The sequence below is a fragment of the Neofelis nebulosa genome, chromosome 11 (assembly GCF_028018385.1).
Source record: "Neofelis nebulosa isolate mNeoNeb1 chromosome 11, mNeoNeb1.pri, whole genome shotgun sequence".
Lineage (NCBI taxonomy): Eukaryota > Metazoa > Chordata > Mammalia > Carnivora > Felidae > Neofelis > Neofelis nebulosa.
Window position 1 is genome coordinate 705,347 of NC_080792.1, and position 21,894 is coordinate 727,240.

The 21,894-nt window shown below is 60.6% G+C and overlaps 1 protein-coding gene across 7 annotated transcripts in view; it reads right to left on the reverse strand.

The window, feature by feature from the left end:
- The window catches only part of NFATC1 (nuclear factor of activated T cells 1), a 107,345-nt gene that overhangs the window by 37,206 nt on the left and 48,245 nt on the right, over positions 1 to 21,894 (reverse strand). For 4 of the 7 annotated variants that reach the window (XM_058691753.1, XM_058691754.1, XM_058691756.1 and 1 more), the window contains exons 7-8: positions 11,745 to 11,800; positions 7,303 to 7,435 (exon numbers count right to left, since the gene is read on the reverse strand). In XM_058691753.1, coding sequence (XP_058547736.1) covers positions 7,303 to 7,435; positions 11,745 to 11,800 — 189 coding nt within the window. The other 3 variants (XM_058691757.1, XM_058691758.1, XM_058691759.1) reach the window with 3 other exon arrangements.

A 21,894-nucleotide genomic window follows, 5' to 3' on the forward strand; every position in this document is an offset into this window, starting at 1 on the left:
GCCTCTGCTGGCACTGGGAGAAGTGGGGGTTCGCGAGTCAGGGCCCCGCTCTTTGGCCTCGGATAGGCCAGAGACACTGCGACTAACCACACTATGTCCCCCAAACCCATAGGTTTAAGGCCCAGCCTCGCCACAGCTGGTATTTGGAGACGGCCCTTCAGGGGGCAATGATGGCTGAATGAAGTCCGGGGAGCCCTGATCCTACAGGGAAGAGAGAGACCTTCCTCTGCCGTGTGGGGACACGGCGAGAAGGTGACCTCTGCCGGCCACCTGCGGGCAGCCCTCCCCAGATGTGACCCACCGGCCCGGAGTCCCAGCCCCCAGAACCCCTTCATCTGCAACGGCTCGTGCCAAGATACCCCGGATGCCGAAGCCACCACACGGTGCAGGGGGCCGCCCCCACCACCCCCTTCTCCCTGCACACGCACGCGTGCAAGTGACCCCAGCTGCGTTGGCCTGGATCACTTCCCCAGGTACCCTGCACGGTTCTGGACAAAAGGGGTTTTGTTCTAAACCCTAGAGAACAAAGATCAGATTGTTTTCTGTTCGCTGCCTGACATTAAAGCCCCACTTTTACTGTCAGTATAAACACCCACGATGATAACTTCAGGGCATGACTTTTCCAAATAATGAGAAAGGCAAAGTAGTAACCGCAGCCACCTGAAGGGCCCACCCCAAGGGGCAGGACGCACCATTTCCACACCCGGAGCCCAGAAGGAATGGGGCCTGGTCGGGGGCGGGGGACCGGCAGGCCAGCTGACGCACACCGACCCGCGAGCCACGCGATGACGGACATGGAGGGCATTTCAACTCGGGACTCCACCCCGTTTTTTCCACACAGCTTAACCAGCACCTACGCCAAACCTCCCACATTGCCAGCCAGGTAGGGTTCTCTGGGCTCACGGGGCTGTGGACGCTCCATGGAGCCAGGCAGCAACGGCCATCCCAACCAGGTGGCATCACACTGGTCCTGCGGGTGGGGACCGAGGCTGAGAGATGGGGCCGGAACCCCGTATGGGGCGCCAACCCCCATCTCCTCTGGGTCCCCACCTGTGGGGAGCTGCCGACCAGTCACACTGGATCACACATGCCACGAGACGCATCGAGCATTTTTATCCAAGAATGGCCAAAACCGCCTTTGGAGGGAATGAGATCCACGGTCCTGCTGTTTGCCCCCAAGCAGCTGCACCCACGGCTGTGATTCTGGGCAGGGCCCAGGGGGCTGCCTCCCCCACAGCTGGCGGGACCAGGCTCCCAGGGACAGGACGCCCATCCACAGCACGTGGTCCTTCTGTGTTTGGTGGCCCGTGCCCCGCTCCCTCCGCTTGGTCCCTGTGGGCAGCACGGACTCTATGAAGGAGCCTTGGGCACTGCCACCCCCACTCCCCGGCCCCCAGCGTCCCCCCCAGATGCGCGCCCTGTGGAGTGGGTCTCCCATTTCCTAAGCAGGCCGGACTCGTGCTCGTTCACCCAGGTTCAGACCCAGGCGCCCCGTCCCACAGTCCACCCCTCAGTGTGGTGCAAGTTCAAATCCTCTTCCTGTGGCCAGCACGTCAGGGTCCGTGTGCCGTCTGACCTGGTGGTCAGGGTGTCTGACTGGGGGGGTGCCAGGCGCCTGGGAGGGAAACGCTTCTCCGCTTCTCCTTCGCCTGAGCCCTGCTTCTGCCACCTGGGGGCCTCTCACAACCGAACCCGACACCCAACGGCAGGGCCAGCGACACGTGGACAAGCACTGGTAGACGCGGCGTCCAGAAGGTGACACGGGAAACCGAATCTCTCCACGGAAGGAGGAAGCCGGCCTTCCTGAGCCTGGAGGATGGCTCCCGAATCCCTCTCCAGCTCCTCCCAGGCTGGTGGGGACGGTCCCCACCCAGGACATCCAGGGCCTGGCTCCTGCGGGCAAGGAAGACCCAGCTACACTGGACAGCCAGCTCCCCTCACCTCTACACGGCAGGCTGAAGATGTGGAAGCAGAAATCAGAACACCGGTCCCTCAGTCTCTGGCTGGAATAGCAGGAGGGCCAGTAAACGTGGGGACCTAATAAAATCAGCCTCACGCAGGTTGTGCGGTTGTGCGAGGCTCCGACGAGAAGCGACGGCAGAGTGTCCCGCACAAAGTGCTCACAGCCGTGCACCGTGCACCGGCCCCACTCCCAACGTGCTCGCTCGGCGGTGTGGTTATCACACGGCTCAGCTGACTCGGGAAGAACATTCCACAATGTCCACGGGGACCAGCTGTGCCACTGACCACAGTGGGCCTGAAGCCGGGTGTCCTGGGGTCATGGGACGGGCACCACTGACTCTGCTTTGCCTTGAGAAGGGAGTCCAGGGTGGGCAGGAGTCCCCAGAACGGACACCCCCTCTGCCACCTGGGCCAACCTGACCCTCCATGCCCATGGGTCAGAAACATGGCAGTCTGCTCTGTCTGAGCCCCGAAGGTCTTCCGTGAGAGGCAAAGCTCCAGCCGCGCGCACACGGGGCTCGGGTGAGGTCTCAGCCTGGCGGACCCCGCCGTGGACGGCGGCAGGCTGCCCTGCCGGGCTCCGCCCCAGCTCCTATCCGGTGGGGTGGGGACACTCGCCCGGCAGGGCCTAGGGGTCGAGGACCACGTGCTTATGCCTCGCAGCCCTCTTCAGAAGAAGTGGGGGGCACAGTGCCCTAGGAAACTCGGCCTCCGTGAGCTCTGCATGGACCAAGCCCACCTCCTTGTTACCCACAGGACGAGGGGACGTGGGGAGTGGGTGCCCCGGTGAGGCCCGGCCCAGAGGAGTCTGTCAGAGGGTGCCCTCCCACCCAGCCCTGGGGGCTGCGACAAGGGCCCGGGGGCCCGAGGGGCTGTGAAGCTTCTCCCAGCTGAGTCACTACTAAGCATTTTTACAATTTCGTGGAGGCAATTACTTTGGGACCAAACTTGAACGCCAAGGACTCAGAAAAGCAACGAGGCCCAAAGCTCAGTGGAAAAGGCAGACCCAGAGCTTGCTGTGAAGACAAGGCCACTGGGCTGACGGGACTGGAAGTCGCTGTCCGTGGTTCCATCTACAGACGGGGCCGCCCCTGGAGAGCTGGGTCTGCAGGTGGCCACAGGAGGGAGACCGCCCTGGCCCTCGGGCCCACAGGCCGCTCACAGCCGGCTCCTCCCGTCGGCAGCCTCGACTCTGGGGACTCTCATTTCCGGACCACACGATGCAAACGGAACACAGAGAATCCACTCCTGTCTGCACCTGCTGGGGCGGAGGCGTAGCGTCCCTCCGCTCCCTATCTCGTGGGGGCTACCAACTACTGTAACCGCGAGGTCCGTGGCGAGCGGTGAGCCCCGCTCCTCCTGTGGTTCCTCCTCCAGCTGCTGACGTCGGGCCCACAGAGCCCCGGCCCCGCCACCTGGCTCCGAGCTCCCCCTACCCCCGTCCCGAGAGCGCTCTGTTTAGAGGAGCTGCCCCATGCCAAGTGGTCCCCGGCCGTGACCTTCTACTGTCTGCCGGTGGTGGACAGGCAGGGCCCAGGGCAGGGGGCTCTGGCTGCCTGGGACCTCCAACAACGGTGTGTCCCCAAAGCCATCCCCACTGATCCTGGGGGAACTCCAGGACCGCTACCTGCTCAGCCACAAGCAACAGTGAGCAGGGGCCAGGAGCCATCATAGGCACCTTCTGGGAAACCGACTGCAAACATCTCAGACACAAAGACGCACTCTCCGAGACTCGATAATTTGTCACCGTTTATTTTCTCATCTTAAAGACACACTGACCTTGGTATGTAAGTTTGAGGCCATAAGCAGAAATGCTTATTGCCTGAGCTCCTGCCCCCTCCCTGCCTGTCCCAGGCACTGGGGCAGCCGTCGGGCACATGAGCCCACAGAGTCACCGCTGACGTGGACACTCTTCTTCCCCTCAATGTCAGGAGCCGCTGCCCACGGGTCAAGTCCTTCTCCACACCTAACACGAGCTGGCCCAACGGTGAGAGGTGCCCCTGCTCCCGGCAGAGTCCGCCCCGAGGCGGGCACCAGGGCACTGACGGCCCGCACAGCCCAGCCAGGGGCCTGACGCGCTCCTTGCAGGGGCTGCGGGAGGCACAGTTAACAGGAACAGTGACACACGGGAAACGAGAAAACCTCTCTGGCTCCGTGTGCTCTGTGGCGTCTTCCAGGATCGCACCGGATGTTCTCACGGCTGCCTTCAGGTGCTGCCCCGGGGCACGAGCGGCAGGTGCGCACTCCGTCCCCCACCCCCACCCCCCGTCACACCCACGGCCAACACCCAGAGAGGGGCCCGCGCTCCATCGAAGCCCGGCAGGCCCTGCGTGTGATGCCTCATGGCCTCTTCCAGGTCGACCGCTGGGAACGACCCTGAGACCGGAGGCCCCGCAGACGTGTGTGGTGCAGACGGAAAGAGAGGAGGGCGTCATCCCAGAGAGCCGCGGTCAACTCGCTTGCCGTCCAGCTGTCAGAAGGTCACCGGCGAGCTGAGCCCAGCAGCGGGGAAGGTGACCAGAGTACGCATCCCCGAGCAACAAATGCTCTGATCCCCTCACTTCCAACACCTGCGCCGCCAGGGGCCACACGGGGGCAGTGAGCGTCCCCACCTCTCTGCATGAGGGTGGCCTCCCGGGGGCCCTGTCCCTTGGGGTCACATGTCTGAGAGCCCACCATGAGGACAACTGAGGCCACACCATCACCTGTACCCATGGCTAATTTTGACGGAAACCCTAGAGTGGCACTTGATTTTACACGTTTGAACATGAAAATAAGTTTTTCAGGTAGAGTTTAAGAGGACTTACTTCCAAAGCCTTGCCCGTTTCAACAGCACATTTAATAACCTTGGAAAGAACCTGCCGTCGGAATGCACAGAAGCCAGGGCCCCGCTGTGCTTGCCCTCAGACGGGAGCCCGCCCCAAACAGGCCGATGTCTTCTAGTCCGTGTGGCACGCCCCGTCCGCTACAAAGCTTTCGCCGACACAGCACAGCACGTATCTTTGGGCTCAGAGTCGACAGTCGCGGTCCGTGAGGTGGGAGACTCAGCCCAGGGGGACAGGGTGGGGGGCGCTGTCTAGGTGCCGAGTGCGGGTCTGTGCGTCCTGCTCACGGCCGGGCGAGCCTGGGGAGTGCACGGCAGGAGAAACACCAAACCGAAAACCAGACACACGAGTTCCAGTTTTTCACTCGTTCACTTATTTATTCTTAAAGCCACGTAAGGGTAGACCCCGCGATTCAGCCATGAGGTCAGATCCCGGCCGAGGGTCCTGCTCCAGGGAGCTTACAGCCTAGCGGCGCGTGGCCTCGTCCCAACCCCACAGGGCAGCAGACACCTGCCGCCCCAGGAAGCCGGGGCAGGGCCGGGTGCTCCCAGGGGCCGACAGCGAGGATGCCTCAGGCTCCGAGGGGCTGGAAGCAAATTTCAAGGAGAGAAGCGTGGAGGGTCACTGAGGCCTGAGAGAGGCAGACAGGCCAGCAGAATGGCAGGTACGTCCAGCCCACAGTCACTGGCCCCTGCGCTAGGGGACAGACGATGTCTGGGGTGGAGCACCGGCTACAGAGAGAAGGTCCAAGTGGAACAGAGTCCAGAGTACGTGTGTGAGGTGCCTGGCACGTGGTGGCGGGGCGCCTGGCAGATGGAGGGGGTGGGGAGGGGGCGGCGAGGTCTCTGGGGCAGGTGGAGAGAGGGGCGCCGGGGCACTGGGGTGGAGCGCAGTCAGGACCCCGTGGGATAAGGCTGTAGGATGTGATTCCCGCTGCAGGGCGGGGAGACAGGATGGCCCACACACTGCCCTCTGCACCCCATTGTCTTAGTAACATATCCCTGGGGGCTCAGTGTGCCCCCCGTAGGAGAGATGTGCAGGTCACAGGCGGGGGCCCCTCCACCCCTGACACTGCTCGGGGCACCGTGAACTTGGAGCAGGGACTGCAGGAAACACTAACGTTAGAGATTTTCTAAACCGCTTTAAAAAGCAATTTTTCTTAAAAGGCCTGGTTTTCTTTGAAACGTTCAACTTTTGGTCAACCACGCCTGAAGTTTAATTAGCATACAATCATTACATTTTCACAAAACGACTAAATATTTTCTTTTGTAGGATATATTGCACCTTATTCCAAGAACAGATAGGATTCACCGAGTTGCATGAAGCAGACCACATAACCCAGGACGGGGTCGCAGGCAAGAGAACAGACCAGACCGGCCTGGCGTGAGCGGCTCACGGGCACACGGTGCTATGTTGTGTGCAGTCTCATGACGTAATTTCACAACAAGATCGTATCATTCAAATCCTGAAAGGCACGGCTAACATTTGCCCCCAAAGCAGTTAATTCTAACGGTTTGATATCAACACGGATATTCTAGGGCTTTCTATCATCTACTCGGTATTATGTGTTACAGTCAGAGAAAACGAAAACCTTCAGAGAATCTTGACTTCACCAAGATAGCAACATGGCTGCTTTTTCAATAGTTTTTAGCGTATAACTTCTCTCTTAAATCACACGAATCTCCTAAGCTTTTAGAACAGAAGCTACCGTACAAGAAGATTGCCGCCACTGATGACCTTAACACAAAACACAATGAAATCCAGGATGACCGCAGCTGGGACCACTCAGAGCATCAGGCGATGCTCTGGGGACGACATTCGGGGGGCAAAAGCAAACGCTGGTATTTTCTTTAAGGAAACACCTTAGAAAGCTGAAAAGGTGAACTGTCTTCTAAGTCCTAAGGCTGTATCCTCAGAATGTGTAAACACACAACCTCAACGAGGGTGGTTTTTGGTTGAGCGACAGGTACTTGGGCCTGAAAGCCTCACAGTCACAGGAAGGTGCAATTATTCGACCAAAGATGTGAGGTGGGGGTTTCAGCCCGAGCACAGAAATCGTTAATGTTAGTCAATGACCACATCAGGCACCAGCCTTTAGGCTCAATGCCACGGGTTTACTTCTAAAGGCACCTGCCCAATAATGATAACTATTTGGTTTTCCAGCTTACACATCTACAGGACTTAAACACACGCCTAGACCACCTCAGCCTTTGGGCACAAAAGGGCTGCACTTTTTCTCCCCTCGGGCCATTCTCTATTTGCAAGCGGCCAGCAAAAATGACCCGTCGTTATCCCAATATGCAGCCCCCACCGACAGCAGTAATAAAGGAAAATACACTGAAAGCTTCACTTTTTTTTTTTTTAGGACTCAAGGACGTGTTCCTGTCAACAGGACAATAACGCAGCTTCCGCATACACCGCTTCACCCCGACAGCATCTTGGCATCTATGCGTCTCTTAGGAAAAGCACCCTGCGGGCTCATTCTCAGCGCTTAAGGTTAGAAAGACAGCGTTACCGTTCGCAGGAAGGTAGGTCAAGTGCTGATACTGGCTCCTCTTCCTCTTCCCGTTGCAGACGTAGAAACTGACTTGGACGGGGCTCGTTATTCTCGGATTGCGGAAAGGCGGTATCTCGACCACCAACGAATTCTGGCGAGCAAACGGCAGAGAGGAGGGAGACGGTGAGCATCTCACAAACACGAAGCACCCTGCGGTAAACAGCCCGCGTGGGGGCCACGGCGAGCAGTTCCCGACTGCGGGCTGCTTGGAAGAAGCTGCCCACAGAGAGTCTGCCTGGGGCGCGGGCGCACGTCTGGGCGGATCGAACCTGCCAGCCCCCCCCCACCCACCCCGGGCAGCCCGTGGATGCAGAGCGTGTGGGGGGAGGCAGGCTGGGGCTTCAGCTAACATCCACCGACTCAGCCCCAGAGACAAGCCGCTGGTGCTAATCTGAGAGAGGAGCTACTCGGTCTTTGGAACACCCGGATGTATCTGCCTGCCCTAACCCAAGGGGTCAGTGGCCTTTGGAAACTAGAGGAAAGTTCCACGTTTGGCCCACGGATGGAGCTGTGAGCCCCTGTTCAGGCAACACACTGAAGACCCAGGAGACGGGCTTCCTGGAGACACGTGTCTGGGGACAGGTTCTCTGACGAAGGCTCGAAGCCTGTCATGGCCTCCCAGACTCCCTCAAACAGGTGAGCTCGACCCTAGCAGGTTGAGGGGCGTGTGGACAGTTAGAAAGAAAGCACAGATCGGGATGGGGGCTGTGGTGGGCACTGGTACCTTCCCATGGCTTAAAATACGAACCGACGACATTTTCACAAAAATTACGCTCCTTCAAGTGCGGGTATAAAACAAGGCACATAAGGCAGCACGGCATTGTGGGAGACGCGGGCTGGCGGTCAGGGGCCCTGAGACCCAGCTGACAGCGTGCAGTGCACCAAAGTGCCGACGTCCTCACGGGGGTTCATGCTGTACCTGATTTCACGGGAGGGACAGGATCTCACACCCAAAATGTTTCTTCGATTGCTTTTGTCGAATGATTTAACAAGCAAAGAAAACGTATAAGAAAAACGCATCGTATCGGGTTTTGTTACCCAGCTTAATAGCAAAATTGATTGAATCAGGTTAGTAACGGAATCGTATGAATATTAAAACAGGAAACCGAACAGAACTTTGGGCCCAACCTGTTCCTGTTACAGATAAAGAAACCGAGGCAAAGCAGCCTGCTGCCAAGAGCTGCTCTGGGCCCCTCCCCTGGGACCACGCTCCCTCCAGGCTACGTGGTTTTGTCGTCTCAATAACTGCATCCCATTTGGAAGAAGCAACAAGTAGCCTGAGCATCTGGCCCCTTGCAGACATGACCCTGTGCACGTGCAGCCGATGGTGCCGAGGACGGGTGTTGCGCAGGGTGGCTGCACTGCAGTTACAGGGGATGTCAGTGCCGCGTCTTGGCCAGGAGGTGGCTCGGGCGGCGGCGCGGCCCGTGGTCGGGAGCCTGGCTCGGGAGCACAGGTCTGGGTTCCCACCCGGCCTCCGCACACAGCTGGTGCCCACCAGGGGCGAGCCACTGTGGAGGAAACAGTGGAGTCTAGCGTCCACGGAAGAGAAGACAAGCAAGGAAGAGGTCTCACTGACGCCGAGGAGACGACTACAAAGAGGCGTCAGCGGGAGTCTCCGTGACGGGTCACGTGGGGCAGGGGCGGGCGTGCCAGGCAGGGAGGCCCTCGTCAGCAGTTGGGCTTTGCGGGTTTGGTTTTTGTAAGTTGGAGGCAACTGGGGGTCGCGTTCTGATGCGGGCACAGGCTGATACGCTTCACCTCTCCGAACAGGACGTGCACGACACCGTCCTCCCGGGAGCACGGTGAAGGGGGAATATGCAGCCACAGGACACGTGTCACCACAGAAACACCAGGCATTACAGGTGGCACGCAGAACCCCACGGAGCAAGAAACCCCGCTGAGGGCTCCTGCTAGTGTATAAACTGCGTGTGCAGCACAATCCCGCTTCGTGCAGAAGGCACATTCAATATGACAGCCACGGCACGCGTGTGTGAATACACGCACACGCACACCAGGAACAGCCTGGCAGGACATACGCCCACACGTCAGCAGTGGTGAAATTACACAAGGTGCTTCTATTCTCTTTCTCATTTTTTGTATTTTCCAAATTTCCGCAACGAATAAATACCCTTTTGTCATTAGAAATAACATGTAAAATTAAACCTCAGTTAAGAGATAAAGTATGTCATCATTCGCACGTACTGTTACGTTTCTTGTGGAACGCGCAGCTGTCAACTGCTAAGCTCCCTTTAAAACATGCAACCGGGGCGCCTGAGTGGCTTGGTCGGTTAAACGTCCGACTTCGGCTCAGGTCATGATCTCATGGCCCATGAGTTCGAGCCCCGCATCGGGCTCTGTGCTGACCGCTCAGAGCCTGGAGCCTGTTTCAGATTCTGTGTCTCCCTCTCTCTCTGCCCCTCCCCTGTTCATGCTCTGTCTCTGTCTCTCTCAAAAATAAACGTTAAAAAGACTCTATTACTACATTATAAAATAAATAAATAAATAAATAAATAAATAAATAAATAAAAACATGCAACCGTTCAAAGTGCAAAAGAAAGCCCAGTGACACGAAACCTCCCACAAACGTGGCAGGAAAGATCCCGATAGAGAAAGCTGCAGGATTTCTGCAGGTCTCTTCTTCCTGCTCAGGGGAGGTGCGCACGAGGCCCGTGGTGGTCTGGAGCGGACTTCAGCTGCTGGGCCTGCTGCACCGGGGGACCCTCTTCTGGAAGCCCAGCGCCCGGAGCCCACAGCGCTTGCTCAGGGCTCCTCAGGCAGCAAGAAATGCCCCGGGGCCAGAAGGAGCCCATGCACGTGCGTGAGTGTGCGTGTGCGTGTTGTGTGCGGTCCCGAGCGCGGGGCCAGGCCCAGACAGCACGGAAGGGGAGCCAGGTCCTGAGCACAAGTTTCCCTGGGACCAGGGAGGAATCTTTTCCACAAGACACCACTTGGACAGGCTTCTGGTAAACGGATCAGAGCTTTGGGAAAGGAGGCTTAAGTCTCAAGAAAAGATGCTTCGTCCCGATGGAGCCAGCCGTGAGGACCCAGGGCCGGGCCTGCGGTAACCAAGCCGCCGTCAAAGAGCCGCCTCCGCGGTGGACAGGCATCTCCAGTTGTGACTCAGGTCCCACCAGCAGCAGGGCAGAGATCAGTTACCTGACGGCTTCGGCAAACCCCTCCACCCAAGGCTCCCCGTCCCCCAGCTCCAACAGCCAGGGCCTCTGGGAGCCCAAAGACGGCAGCAAGTTACTGTCCTGACATGATTTCTGAACAGGTGGACACCCCACGTCCCCCCACTGTCAGAAGAAGGGCCACACGCCTGTGCCCGTGGCACCTGTGCCCACACACCTGTGCCCGTGGCCAGGGGAAGAGCTACTGAGCTTGGAAGAACTCTGAATTTTTTCAGACAGTCACCTGCGGCCACAGTGTGTTTTGCGTCAGCCTGAAGACTGTTGCTCTTCTAGGATCACAGAGAACACACACACACACGCACGTGCACACACACACTCCGTGGCAGATGTTAATCCCACCGCGTCTGCAATCTTTCAGAACACTAACGCCCTAGATACGCCAATTAGCAGGCTGTCCGAGTGGACAGAAAGTAAGACCCAGCTACCTGCGGTCTGTGAGAAACCACTTTAAACACAAAGGCACGGATGAAAGTTCGGGGATGGAGAAGACAGGCCGCGCTAACGCGAGCCGTAAGAAAGCTGGACCCGCTGCGTGATCCCAGACAGAAAACGTCCCCCATAAACAACCACGTGGGCACCGACACGTGCGAACAGAGCCAAGGAGGCCGAGAAACGCGGTGTGGGTGGGTGTGGGTGTGCCGGGCGTCTGCGGCCCGGGATCCTCGCGGCGGCACCAGCGAGGCCCGGGCACCTGCCCCGCCACCTTCCGGCGCCCGCAAGTGCACCAGCTAATTGGCAAAATGGAATCAGCAGCACGGAGACCCGCCTTCACATCCAGCCAATTAATGTTCAGAACAAGAGTCTACCGAGTGGCGGGAGACGAGGTCGTGCCAAGGACTCTGCTGGAGCTTTGCGCGGCCTGGCGAGCCCGGGCAGGTGCGACGCCCGCTCAGCGGCTCAGAACGGCCGGTCTTCCTGGCAGATGGCGGCGGCACTGTGTGCGGGCCCCTGGCGACGACGACAGCAGGAGGGTGGCGAAGGCCCTGTGCCCACAGTGCCCGCCACGTGACCGGGAGCAGTTACCGCGCAGGAGGGTCCCAGGCTTCCCTGTGCAGGGTCCCCTCCTACGGGTCACCCCGCTGTGCCGCCCCAGGCTGGTCTGGGTCCTAAGAGCACTGGTGTCAGGAAGCCCTTCACGCCGTTGGCGCATGCTGCACCCTGACCCCGGTGTTTCCAGCGGCTCGTGTCGCAGGAAGCCCCACTCACCGGCTTGCACAGGCCTCTGTCCGTCTTTGCCTCAGCCTCCCAGATGTGGTGACCGTCTGGAAGAGAAGGGCAGAACGAAGGCTGTTACCAGCATGCCCTGTCCAGCACACCACCCCAATCCCCTTGCCTCCACCAGGCGCGGGCCACCCCGGAGACCACAGCCCCATCTGCTCGCACCATGCTGGCTGCTAACGCGCGAGAGCAAAACGTCGTGCGAGCGCTGCCACCGGAGAGGACGCGCTAGGCCCACACGCGGGGGCAAGGAGCCTTGTGGAGCCCGAAGACCCCGGGCTCTGCGGGAGGGAGCCCCGGGCAGCGAGCGCCCCGAAACCCACCCCGCCCGCGTCCACAGGCTCGCCGCCCCGGCCCCACGGCAGCCACGGGAGGGCTCGTAAACACAGGGGACGTGCCGGTGACCCGGTAGACGGTGCGTGGTCTCCAGACCTGGACCCGGGCGGTGTCCTGGCTCCCAGACCCGCCGGCCCCAGCTCCAGGTGCACCGGCGGAAGCGTAGACCTGGTCACCGCGCGCGTTCTGGGAGCAGAGTTACTCTGAGTAACGAGTCGGGGCCCGGGAGCCACAATCCCGCCTCTGCTCAGAGTTGCTGCTGGCTGAGCGAGAGAATCCTTTGTGTGACCACTTCTCGCCACGTCGGGATACAGAAACACAGAGCATGGCATTTCTAACTTTGCCCCAATGGCCATTTGCGTGTTTTTAAAAAAAGGTAGAAAGGCTCCCAATGGGCCTTGAAAGGGCTCAGTGTCCCATGGGCCAGGCCTGGAGGGAGGGAGCTTCGAGAAGCCCACTGGCAGGAACGACTGCAAACCGAGCTCTTGGCCTCTGGAAGCCCCTCGATGGCTGGCCAGCGCGACGGGGCCCGGCTGGGTGGTTACTTGGAATTAACAGCTGTCCGTCTCCTGCTGAGACCTCCCTCTTCCCCATCTCCTGTAAAGTCTGTCCCCAAACAGTTACAGCCAGACACAGTTCCCGCTCCCATTCTGGTTTCAAAGAAGAGATGTACGTGCGTTACAATTCAGAAATTATAAATAAAGTAGACAAAATCTCCTTTTTCTGCCTCACAGTGCGGGCGGGCAGGGGTGGAGGGTGGAGGCAGAGGGAGGAAATGTGAGTCACACAGAGCCCAGAGCAGCGTCTGTGTGCCAGGACCACACCAGCCTCTCGGGACGCCTGAAGTCCCAGCACAAATTACCCACCAGATGAACCCACTCGGTGATAAAATGCAGACCAGAGGCCCAAAGGAGCAGCATCCACGTCTCCTCCAGAAAAACATAACAGGAAACTAAAAATACACTCTGCTGTTCTTAAAGGCATCAAGACCCACAAAGCAGCTAACTTTCTGGAGCCCCGTGAGCCCAGGGCGCGGGTGCGGAAGCATCTCTGTGAACCCCGGTCCCTGAGCTGGCGGAAGGTCCCGAGCTGTGTGAGCCAGGGATGCGGCTCCAGGGGCCGAGCTCGGAGACGGGGCAGGCTCGTCCGGGCCGCGCAGGCCAGACGGGCCTTGGCCCCGTGGGCAGGGTCCCCACCCACTGCTTGCTTAAGGTAATCAAAATTACTCTTCCTGTAAGCACAGCTCCTATGTTCCTGTGCCTCTTAAAACAACTTCAGAGGGACACAGCTGTGGGAGTCACAAGCGGGGACAAACCTGGCCACTGCCCAGTCTCTGCCCGTTGGTGATAACCACAGCTCGAGTTTCCCTGAGGAATTCTCGAGTGTGTCCAGGCCTCCTGTCGAGGCGCAGAGAGCACACAGGGGGCAAGAGGGAGGTCGAGGCCCATGAGGGGCCAGGGACACGGCCACAAGGGGGCCGAGCACCCCATCCATCCTCTAGGAGGGGTCAGACCAGACTCGGCCTCCCTGTGAACACCTTGCAGGCTCATCCGAATAAGGAAACTGATGGAAGGCTCTGTGGGGCCCGCCGGCCAAGAAAGCGCTCCAGCAGAGGCCTCCTCCAGCCCCTCCAGCGCCTAGGGGCAGGGTCCCCCCGTCAGAGCGGCTGCCCGGGGTCGGCGAGCCACACGGTCCACCGTGCACGCCGCGTGTCAGCTTTCCCAGACATCGATCCCGAGAGTCACTCACTAACAGAGCATAGGCCCATCCGGACACGCTGGTTAAAGCCGGGCTTCTGGAGACCCCGCAGGGCGGGAACCAGCGGTCTCAAAGGCCCAGGGCTCTGGCCCTGTTTTCTCTGAGTCTTCGTGTCTGTTTGAATCACAGCCCATGGGGACAAGCACGCCGTGGTCCCTCTGTTTCCACTAAGGGCCCTAAACGAGTGGCCGTCCACTTGTGTGTCAGGATGGCAGCATCGCGGCCACTCAGCGTGGCTGATCATCACGGACAGGTTCCCCGGGGCAGGGTGCCAGCAGGACCCCGTCGCCGGTGTCGTCCCCCCCCCCCCCCCCGCCCCCCGAGCTGGGAGCGTGGGGCCCTGCCGTCCGGCCTCAGGGCGTCCTCCTGGGCTGAGCACAGCCTCAGCCTCCATGGGGTAGGCGGCCCCGCACAGCCTCGGAGCTGCGGCCTTATCAAGAGCTCCGCAGGCCTCAGCGGGGAAACTGTGCGCAAGCCCAGAAGGAAAAATGTTCCAAACCATTAGGGAACTCCCTGCCGCGTGAGTCATCGGAAAGGCTTCCCCACCACACCCGCCCTGAGGCTTCCACAGCGCGGCTCTTAGTCACACACCTCCCCGGGCGGCTCGGGGAGGACGGGGCCACACGTGGAGGTCCCCGGCCTCCGCGGGAGCAGCGGCTGCTTTCCGGAGGCACGCTCGAGTCCCCGGCACGCAGGAGGTGCAGACGCCCGTGACTGGCTTTCGACCGAGTCACAGCGTTGGCCGACGGCCAGAATGGAAACAGCAGGGAGCCCCCGTCAGAAGGACCCCGCACCTGAGTGGCGGGACCTTGTTCCCTGGGGCCCTTGGCCGCGCACACGTCCCCTCCGTGCCTGGCTGCTGGCTCTGGGAGCGGGCTCAGCCCAGACAGGCGCGGACCAGCACCACAGTGCCCTGTCCCCGGGCTGCCGGCTGGCAGGAAAGGCAGCGAGCGGGGGTGCAAACAGGAGGCCCCTCTGCACTCCCGTGGGTGCCACGGGGGAGACGGCACCCTGACCCCGGAGCAGTCGGGGCCGGCCAGGGCGGGGGGCTCCGGGGTTGTTCTGGTCAGCGGGAGGGTCCCCACACAGCTTGTCTTCATCCCCCCCCCCCCCGAGCCCCCCAAACCCCTCCAGGCCTCACACCCTGGGGCGCCCCCAGAGCTGCTCCAACCAGTCTGCTTCCTGCAGAAGACTCCAGAGTGAGAAGGAAATCACCCATCGGCCTGGGGCTCAGCCTGGGCTTTCCTCACATGGCCGAACGTGGGATTCCTGGGCGCGTGCCCCAGGAAGGGGGCCCACGCGTGCACAGGCGGTCACTGGAACACACGAGCCAAGAGGTGGGCACAACCCCAGAGTCCGGCCGCTGCAGGAGACTAAGCACGCCATCCATCCACAAGACAGGAAGCCACCCAGCCTTAAAAGGGACAGAGTCCTGATGCGTGCTCTTTGTGGGCGCGAGGAGCTACGCACAGCAGGGCCCTGTCCTTCCGGGGCGGCGTCCAGAGCAGGCAGAGCCACAGGGACGGAAGTCAGCTCCGAAGCGGCCAGGCTGGGGAGAACGGGGTTAACGGCTAACAGGTAAAGTCTCTTTGGGGAATTTCTGGAATTAGCAGGATGGCTGCCTGGCTCTGAACACACCACAAGCCACTGAACTTTAAGTGGCTGAGCTGTGTGCTCTGTGAGCTGTATCTCAACAAAGCAAACGCAAGACAGAAGTCGTGCAAGGGCTGCGTGCGGCATGCTCCAAGGCGGCCTTCGAAGGAAGCAGAGGCAGCCGGTCCCTCTCCGTCCAGCTTCGCACTCAACACCTGCCCCCTCCCGTGCCCTTCCCCTTCCCACCAAGACTGAGGGCCCCCCAGGTGCCTCTAGTTGCCTCCCTCCCCGCTTCAGAGGGACGTGTGCCCACGTCCTGGATGTCCCCGAGGTGCCGAATCGGAGGTGTGGGGCTGGGCGTGGTTTGGCACAGACCTCAGGGAAAGACTGGTCACCAGCCCAGAGAAAAGAAGTTTTGGTGACAACCTTCTCACGGCAGGGACGCAAGGCCTCTGGTCTGGCTTGGGGAGCCCCGTGGGGGCCTGCGGACGGGCCCTCCAGTGCTGGTGTCACCAGGCCCCAGGAAGGACTGGGGAAGGCACAGAGGTCACACCGAGCCTCCACTGGCCGCCCCTATCCCTGGGGTGTGGACCCCAGAGACCATGGCGGGACCCCACAGGGACAGCCCTGCAGGAGAATGGAAGGCCCGCCAGGCTGGGCTGCAGCTGTGTCTCCCCACGGGCATCAGGTCGCATCCCAGGACATCAGCACAGGGAAGCTGAGCCAGGAGAAGAGTGAGTCTGGGACCGGCTGTCCTGTGGCACCGGCCACGCTCCCAGCTGACTTTCCTCTCCAGCTGGGCTCCTCCTGAGACCACTCAAAACGTCTCAGTGTAACCGTGGGGCCAGCACTCAAGTCCAAGGCCACAGCGTAAGGAAAAACCCTTCGTGGCACGGCGCTCCGGTTTGCCGCTTTCCTTCTGCTCAGCGGAGACGGGCGGCTTCCAGAACGACCAGCCCTGGGAGCGGTCACAGGTGACGCTGTGCGGGGACACCGGTGCCCGCGTGGGGCCCCAGGCCCACGGGACTCTCACCACAGAGGCTGCCCGAGAACACTTGCCTGGCATCACCCCCTCGGCACGCTGACACAGGGGAGCAAGGTGACAGTGGCTGTCCGTGTGGACGGCCGTCCTCCCGTCCCTCCCACATCCACGCCAGGAGACCCTTTTCTTTCTTGCCAAGTCATGACCTGCGGGCATGCGAGCCGCACCGCCAGCTGGAGGCGTCCGTACCTGGGAAATTTCCGGAAACGCTTCAGAACCAACACACCAAGCTAGTGGGACCAGAAGCCCCGCAGCCATGGCCACAGCACAGGGCAGAGGAGGAGGGCAGGGCAGAGGAGGAGGCATGGCCGCCACCACCAGAGGGAGCGGAACACGACCTTGCAGGCTCTGCCCAGCAGTGGGCACCTGGGGCTCCCGACACTGTCACTGCCATGCTGTGCGGTCGGGGGGGGGTGGGTGCGGCCACACCCCAGGACAACAGGAGGCTCGTCACATACACACGGCCCCCCCTCACACCCACACCCACAGACCACATACGTGAACTCACACACACCCTGACACACGCACGCCTGCTCACAAACATGCCCTGACACACACGGGTTCACACACACTGACATACACACCTGCTCACATATGCACCCTGACACACACCTGCTCACTCACACACACTGACACACGCACACCTGCTCACACACATGCCCTGACACACACGGGCTCACATTCTGACACACACGGGCTCACACACACTGAAACACACACCTGTTCACTGACACACGCTCTGACACACACGAGCTCACACACAGACACACACACCTCACACACACACACCGGTGCACACTTGCTCACTCACACATGCTGACACACACACATGCTCACTCACACATGCTAACACACACACACCTGCTCACACACATGCCCTGACATACACGGGCTCACTCACACTGACACACACACCTGCTCACACACTCCCTGACACACACCTGCTCGCTCACACACACTGACATACACACACCTGCTCACACACATGCCCTGACACACACGGGCTCACTCACACACACTGACACACCTGCTCACACACACACCCTGACACACACCTGCTCACTCACACATGCTGACACACACACCTGCTCACACACACCCTGACACACACCTGCTCACTCACACATGCTGACACACACACACCTGCTCACACACATGCCCTGACACACACGGGCTCACTCATACTGACACACACACCTGCTCACACACACCCTGACACACACCTGCTCACTCACACACGCTGACACACGCACACCTGCTCACACACATGCCCTGACACACACGGGCTCACACACACTGACACACACACCTCACACACACACACCCCGACGCACACTTACTCACACACGCTGACACACCCTGACACACACCTGCTCACTCACACACGCTGACACACACACCTGTTCACACACACCCTGACACACACCTGCCCACTCACACACGCTGACACACACACACACCTGCTCACAATGACCTGACACACACGGGCTCACTCACACTGGCACACACACCTGCTCACACACACACGCTGACACACACACACCTGCTCACATACACATGGGCTCACACGCGTTCTGACACACACTGACACACACACCTGCTCACACACACCCTGACACACCTGCTCACACACGCTGACACACACACACCTGCTCACACACATGCCCTGACACACACGGGCTCACACACACTGACACACACACCCCGACGCACACTTGCTCACTCACACACGCTGACACACCGTGACACACACCTGCTCACTCACACACGCTGACACACGCACACCTGCTCACACACGCCCTGACACAGACACCCTGCACACACCACTCCTAAACTGGCCGCTGGAGTCCAGGCCTGTGCTGCAACCGGGTGCATACTTAACAAGAAACATCACCTAAGGCCCCCACACCCCCTCTGCTGGGAGGTGAGATTTCCGCTGCTCTGGGCCACGGCCTGAAGCCTCGCCCGTGAACACAAAATCGTCTGTGCCGATGGTCTGAGAGCGTCCGGGAGGCACAGGTGAGGAGTGAGCCGTGCCACATGCACACACACACAGGCCCAGGATGGACAGCTCAGGGGCCCACACTTCCCCCTCCACACTCAGCCCCCAGGATGCGCCCAAAGAAGCCTCTTACAGCAAAGTGGCCATTTTCCTACTTCTGGAGCAAACGGGCACATCTCCAACCCGTGGGAGGGAGGTGTGCTGACCCCGCAGCCCCCTCCCTCCCACAAGCCTTTTCACCTTGAACCTGGACCCCCGAAAGGACTTTGTTCACAACAGCACCAGGATTAGGGGTGTTCAGAAGCAGATTGGTGAGGATCACAAAGGGGCGTGTGTAGGTGCGGCCGGGGGCGGGGCCCGGGAATTCAGGCTCACCGCCCGATGAGCGCCTTCCCTGCCCACTGCTGGAGGGGCCCGGAAGGGGCGTGGGGGCGGCTGCCGCCCCCACGGACCATCCAGTCCACCGGGTGCACCCATCAAGAGCCCCTCTGCCCATCCCCCACCCGGGAGCAGGTGTGGGATGTGTGCCGCCTCCCAGAGTGCCCACTGGTCGGCGGCTCAGCCCAGGAGGAGCCGCTGATGGGAGAGAACAGCAGAGCCACCTGGGGCTTGGGGCCTTGTGGTGGGGGGGCATCTGAGCGCCCCACGAAGAGGTTTCGAGGGAGCGATCCAGCGTTGAAGGGTGCTCACACCGTGGCCCGATGAACTGGCTTCCACGTTTACACCTCAGAGGCCCCACGTGTGGGCGTGGCAGCAGCTGAGGACGCCAGGCAGGGCCCCGAGACCGTGCAGACAGAACACAGCCGAACTGCCAGCTCAAGGGGGGCCACGGGAGAGGCCACGGGCTGAGACCAGTCCACACAACTGCCAGCAAAGGAAGGGCTTGTTCTTGAAGCCTCTAAGTCTGGGTGAGGTCTGCTGTGCGGCCAAGAAGCCGAAACAGGCTCTGTTTGCGGTTTTCAGGAATCACCACGGAACAGGCAGGAGCCCGCTCGGAGCCACCTGCAGCCCCGGTGTCAGGGACGTGATCTGGCACATCCAAACCAGTGACACGTTCGGCTTTGGCACCTCAGCCCTGCCTCCAGAGCAGAGCGAGTTCACGTTCCACGCGATGTCTTCACACGTGTGGAACATGAGAGGGTCCCCTGGGCTGATTCAAACGTTCACACGCGTGTACAAATACATGCTCGATCCACACCGCTGAGGGCAGCTCCAGAGATCTTCACTGCCAGGGATGTGGGGGGAGGGCCGGTCAGTGTTTCACTCCCGCACAGGGATGTCCACGATGCCCGCAGGCAAGCCCTCGATGCAGGCATCCAGCACTGGACTCTCGGCCCCACTGGGTAAGTGCATTCAGGTTTCCACACGCTCAGCAGCACCGTCTCACGTGCAAGCCACAGCCACTGACCCCAGTCCTCAAAGGAAAGGCTCTTCTAATCCCGGGACCTTTTGCAAAACACAGTAAAGGGCCCCCCCCAAAAAAAAACTACAGGGCTCTTCTGGAAAGCACCATCACGTACACAGCCAGAGCTCTGTGCTGTCACGTCCTGTGTGACACATCCTGATGTCCCTGCAGCCCCTATCCTGCCTGGGCTGCCCCGAGGGACCCGCTGACGCCCACCGGAGGCCCAGAGCCGCCTACCGGGACTCCTGGCTCCCGTGCACTGACTGCTGCTCTGGCCACAGGTGCCACGAGACCCTTCTCCAACCCCCTTCTCTCATGGAGGCGTAGCCGCCGTGGCTGGCCCTCCAGGCAGGAACTGACCCGTGAAACCCTCAGAAAGGTCTGGGTTGCTGGTGCGGGGACTGGGGGCGCCCCAGAGACACCCCAGCAGCTGGGAAAACAGGGCCCGCGTTCAGGACTCCCACAACAAGGCCTCTCCGCTCACATTCTGGCCTTGGTGGTTTAGGGACTGAACTTCACAACAGGGCAGTGACCTCGTCGGAAGCCTAGAGAATAGCTCGGCCCTAACCTAAATTGGCTTTAGCGGTATCTCCAAAAAATCAACCAAGAAAAGCCCAGTTACGGCTGCAGAGGGCGTCAGGATGCGTTAGGAGTGGCACGAGGGCCACCTGTGCCTGGAGTCAAAGGTGAAAGAACGTTCTCTTTTGAAAACATGACTTTCACATACATGCGTGAACACGCAAACCATCTTCTTAAATACGAACACGCAGCCACCGACAGTGTCCAGACGTGAAAGCACAGTGTTTACACCTGCCGGTGGTGGCCACGGGCTGTGACCACGTCACCACCCACACCCACGCCTCGCCGGCTGCCACGGGAGGGGGAGGGGGAGGGCCCCACGCAGCCAGCCTCCACGTGGCACGTGAGGCCCTGGAGTGGACACGCACGCGGGGGCTGATGAGGACGGCCGGGCGGTGAATCCCGCCCCGCCAAAGAAGCCACACGGTGCCCACCAGGCGGGGAGCACCCAGGAGGCGCCCGAAGGTCCCACCGTGGCGCCAAGGTGACAACTGTTCAGGAAGGAGGAAGAAAGCCGCGTGGACTTGTGCAGCAGCCAGAAAAGCAGTGACTCAGGCCAAGTCGCAGCACAGCGCCTGGCGACCCTCCCCCACGCGTACTTGTTCGTGTGTTTAAGCTCAAAAGGTTAAATCATTTCAAAATTAGCCTCCTCCGAAAAACAGTGTCCAGCGATGCAAATTCTCCTCATCATCACCACATTTGGTCCGATTTTCTCCATAATTCACAACATTTTCCAATCACGTGCGTGATTACATGGGCACAAGCTGAGCACACAGGACCTGCCGGCCCGTTTTGATGGGAGGCACTTAAGCCTCCTGCGCAAAATCAAGACCCCGTTGTGGACACTGGGCACCGCTGTGGATTCCGGCATCAGCGTGGGTCCTGCAGCCATGCTCTCCGGAAAACGCTGAGCGGGGGTGCGGCCCCCTGCAGCCCAGCAGTGGCAGCACCGTGGGGGGCACTTGCCTGGCCAGCTCAATGGGGACCGGCCTCCAAACCACAGCTGCCCAGAGCTTCCGGAGGGACCGGCCACACGCACTGTCACCTGCCCCCCCCCCCCCCCCTTGCTTTACTCTCATGAGTGCCCAGAGGCCTCTCCTGGGGCGGGGCGGGCGTGCACACACCTGCATCTGCCCTGCCGCACACCTGGGCTCCGCTCTGCACTCGGAGGTCTACACCTGCCACCCAGCAGTCTACACACACACACACACACACACACACACACACACACACACACACCACACCACGGCTGGGAGCCCACAGCAGCACCCGCCTCTGCATCTCTGGGGCCTGCGGGGGTGCGGGGAGGCCGCCGAGCCAAGTGCGGGTCCCACGGCCGCTGCGGCCACTGAGCATCAGGACGCTCACCTCCCAAGGCGGCGATTCTGACACGAGAAGCCATCATCTACACAGGGCAGAACAG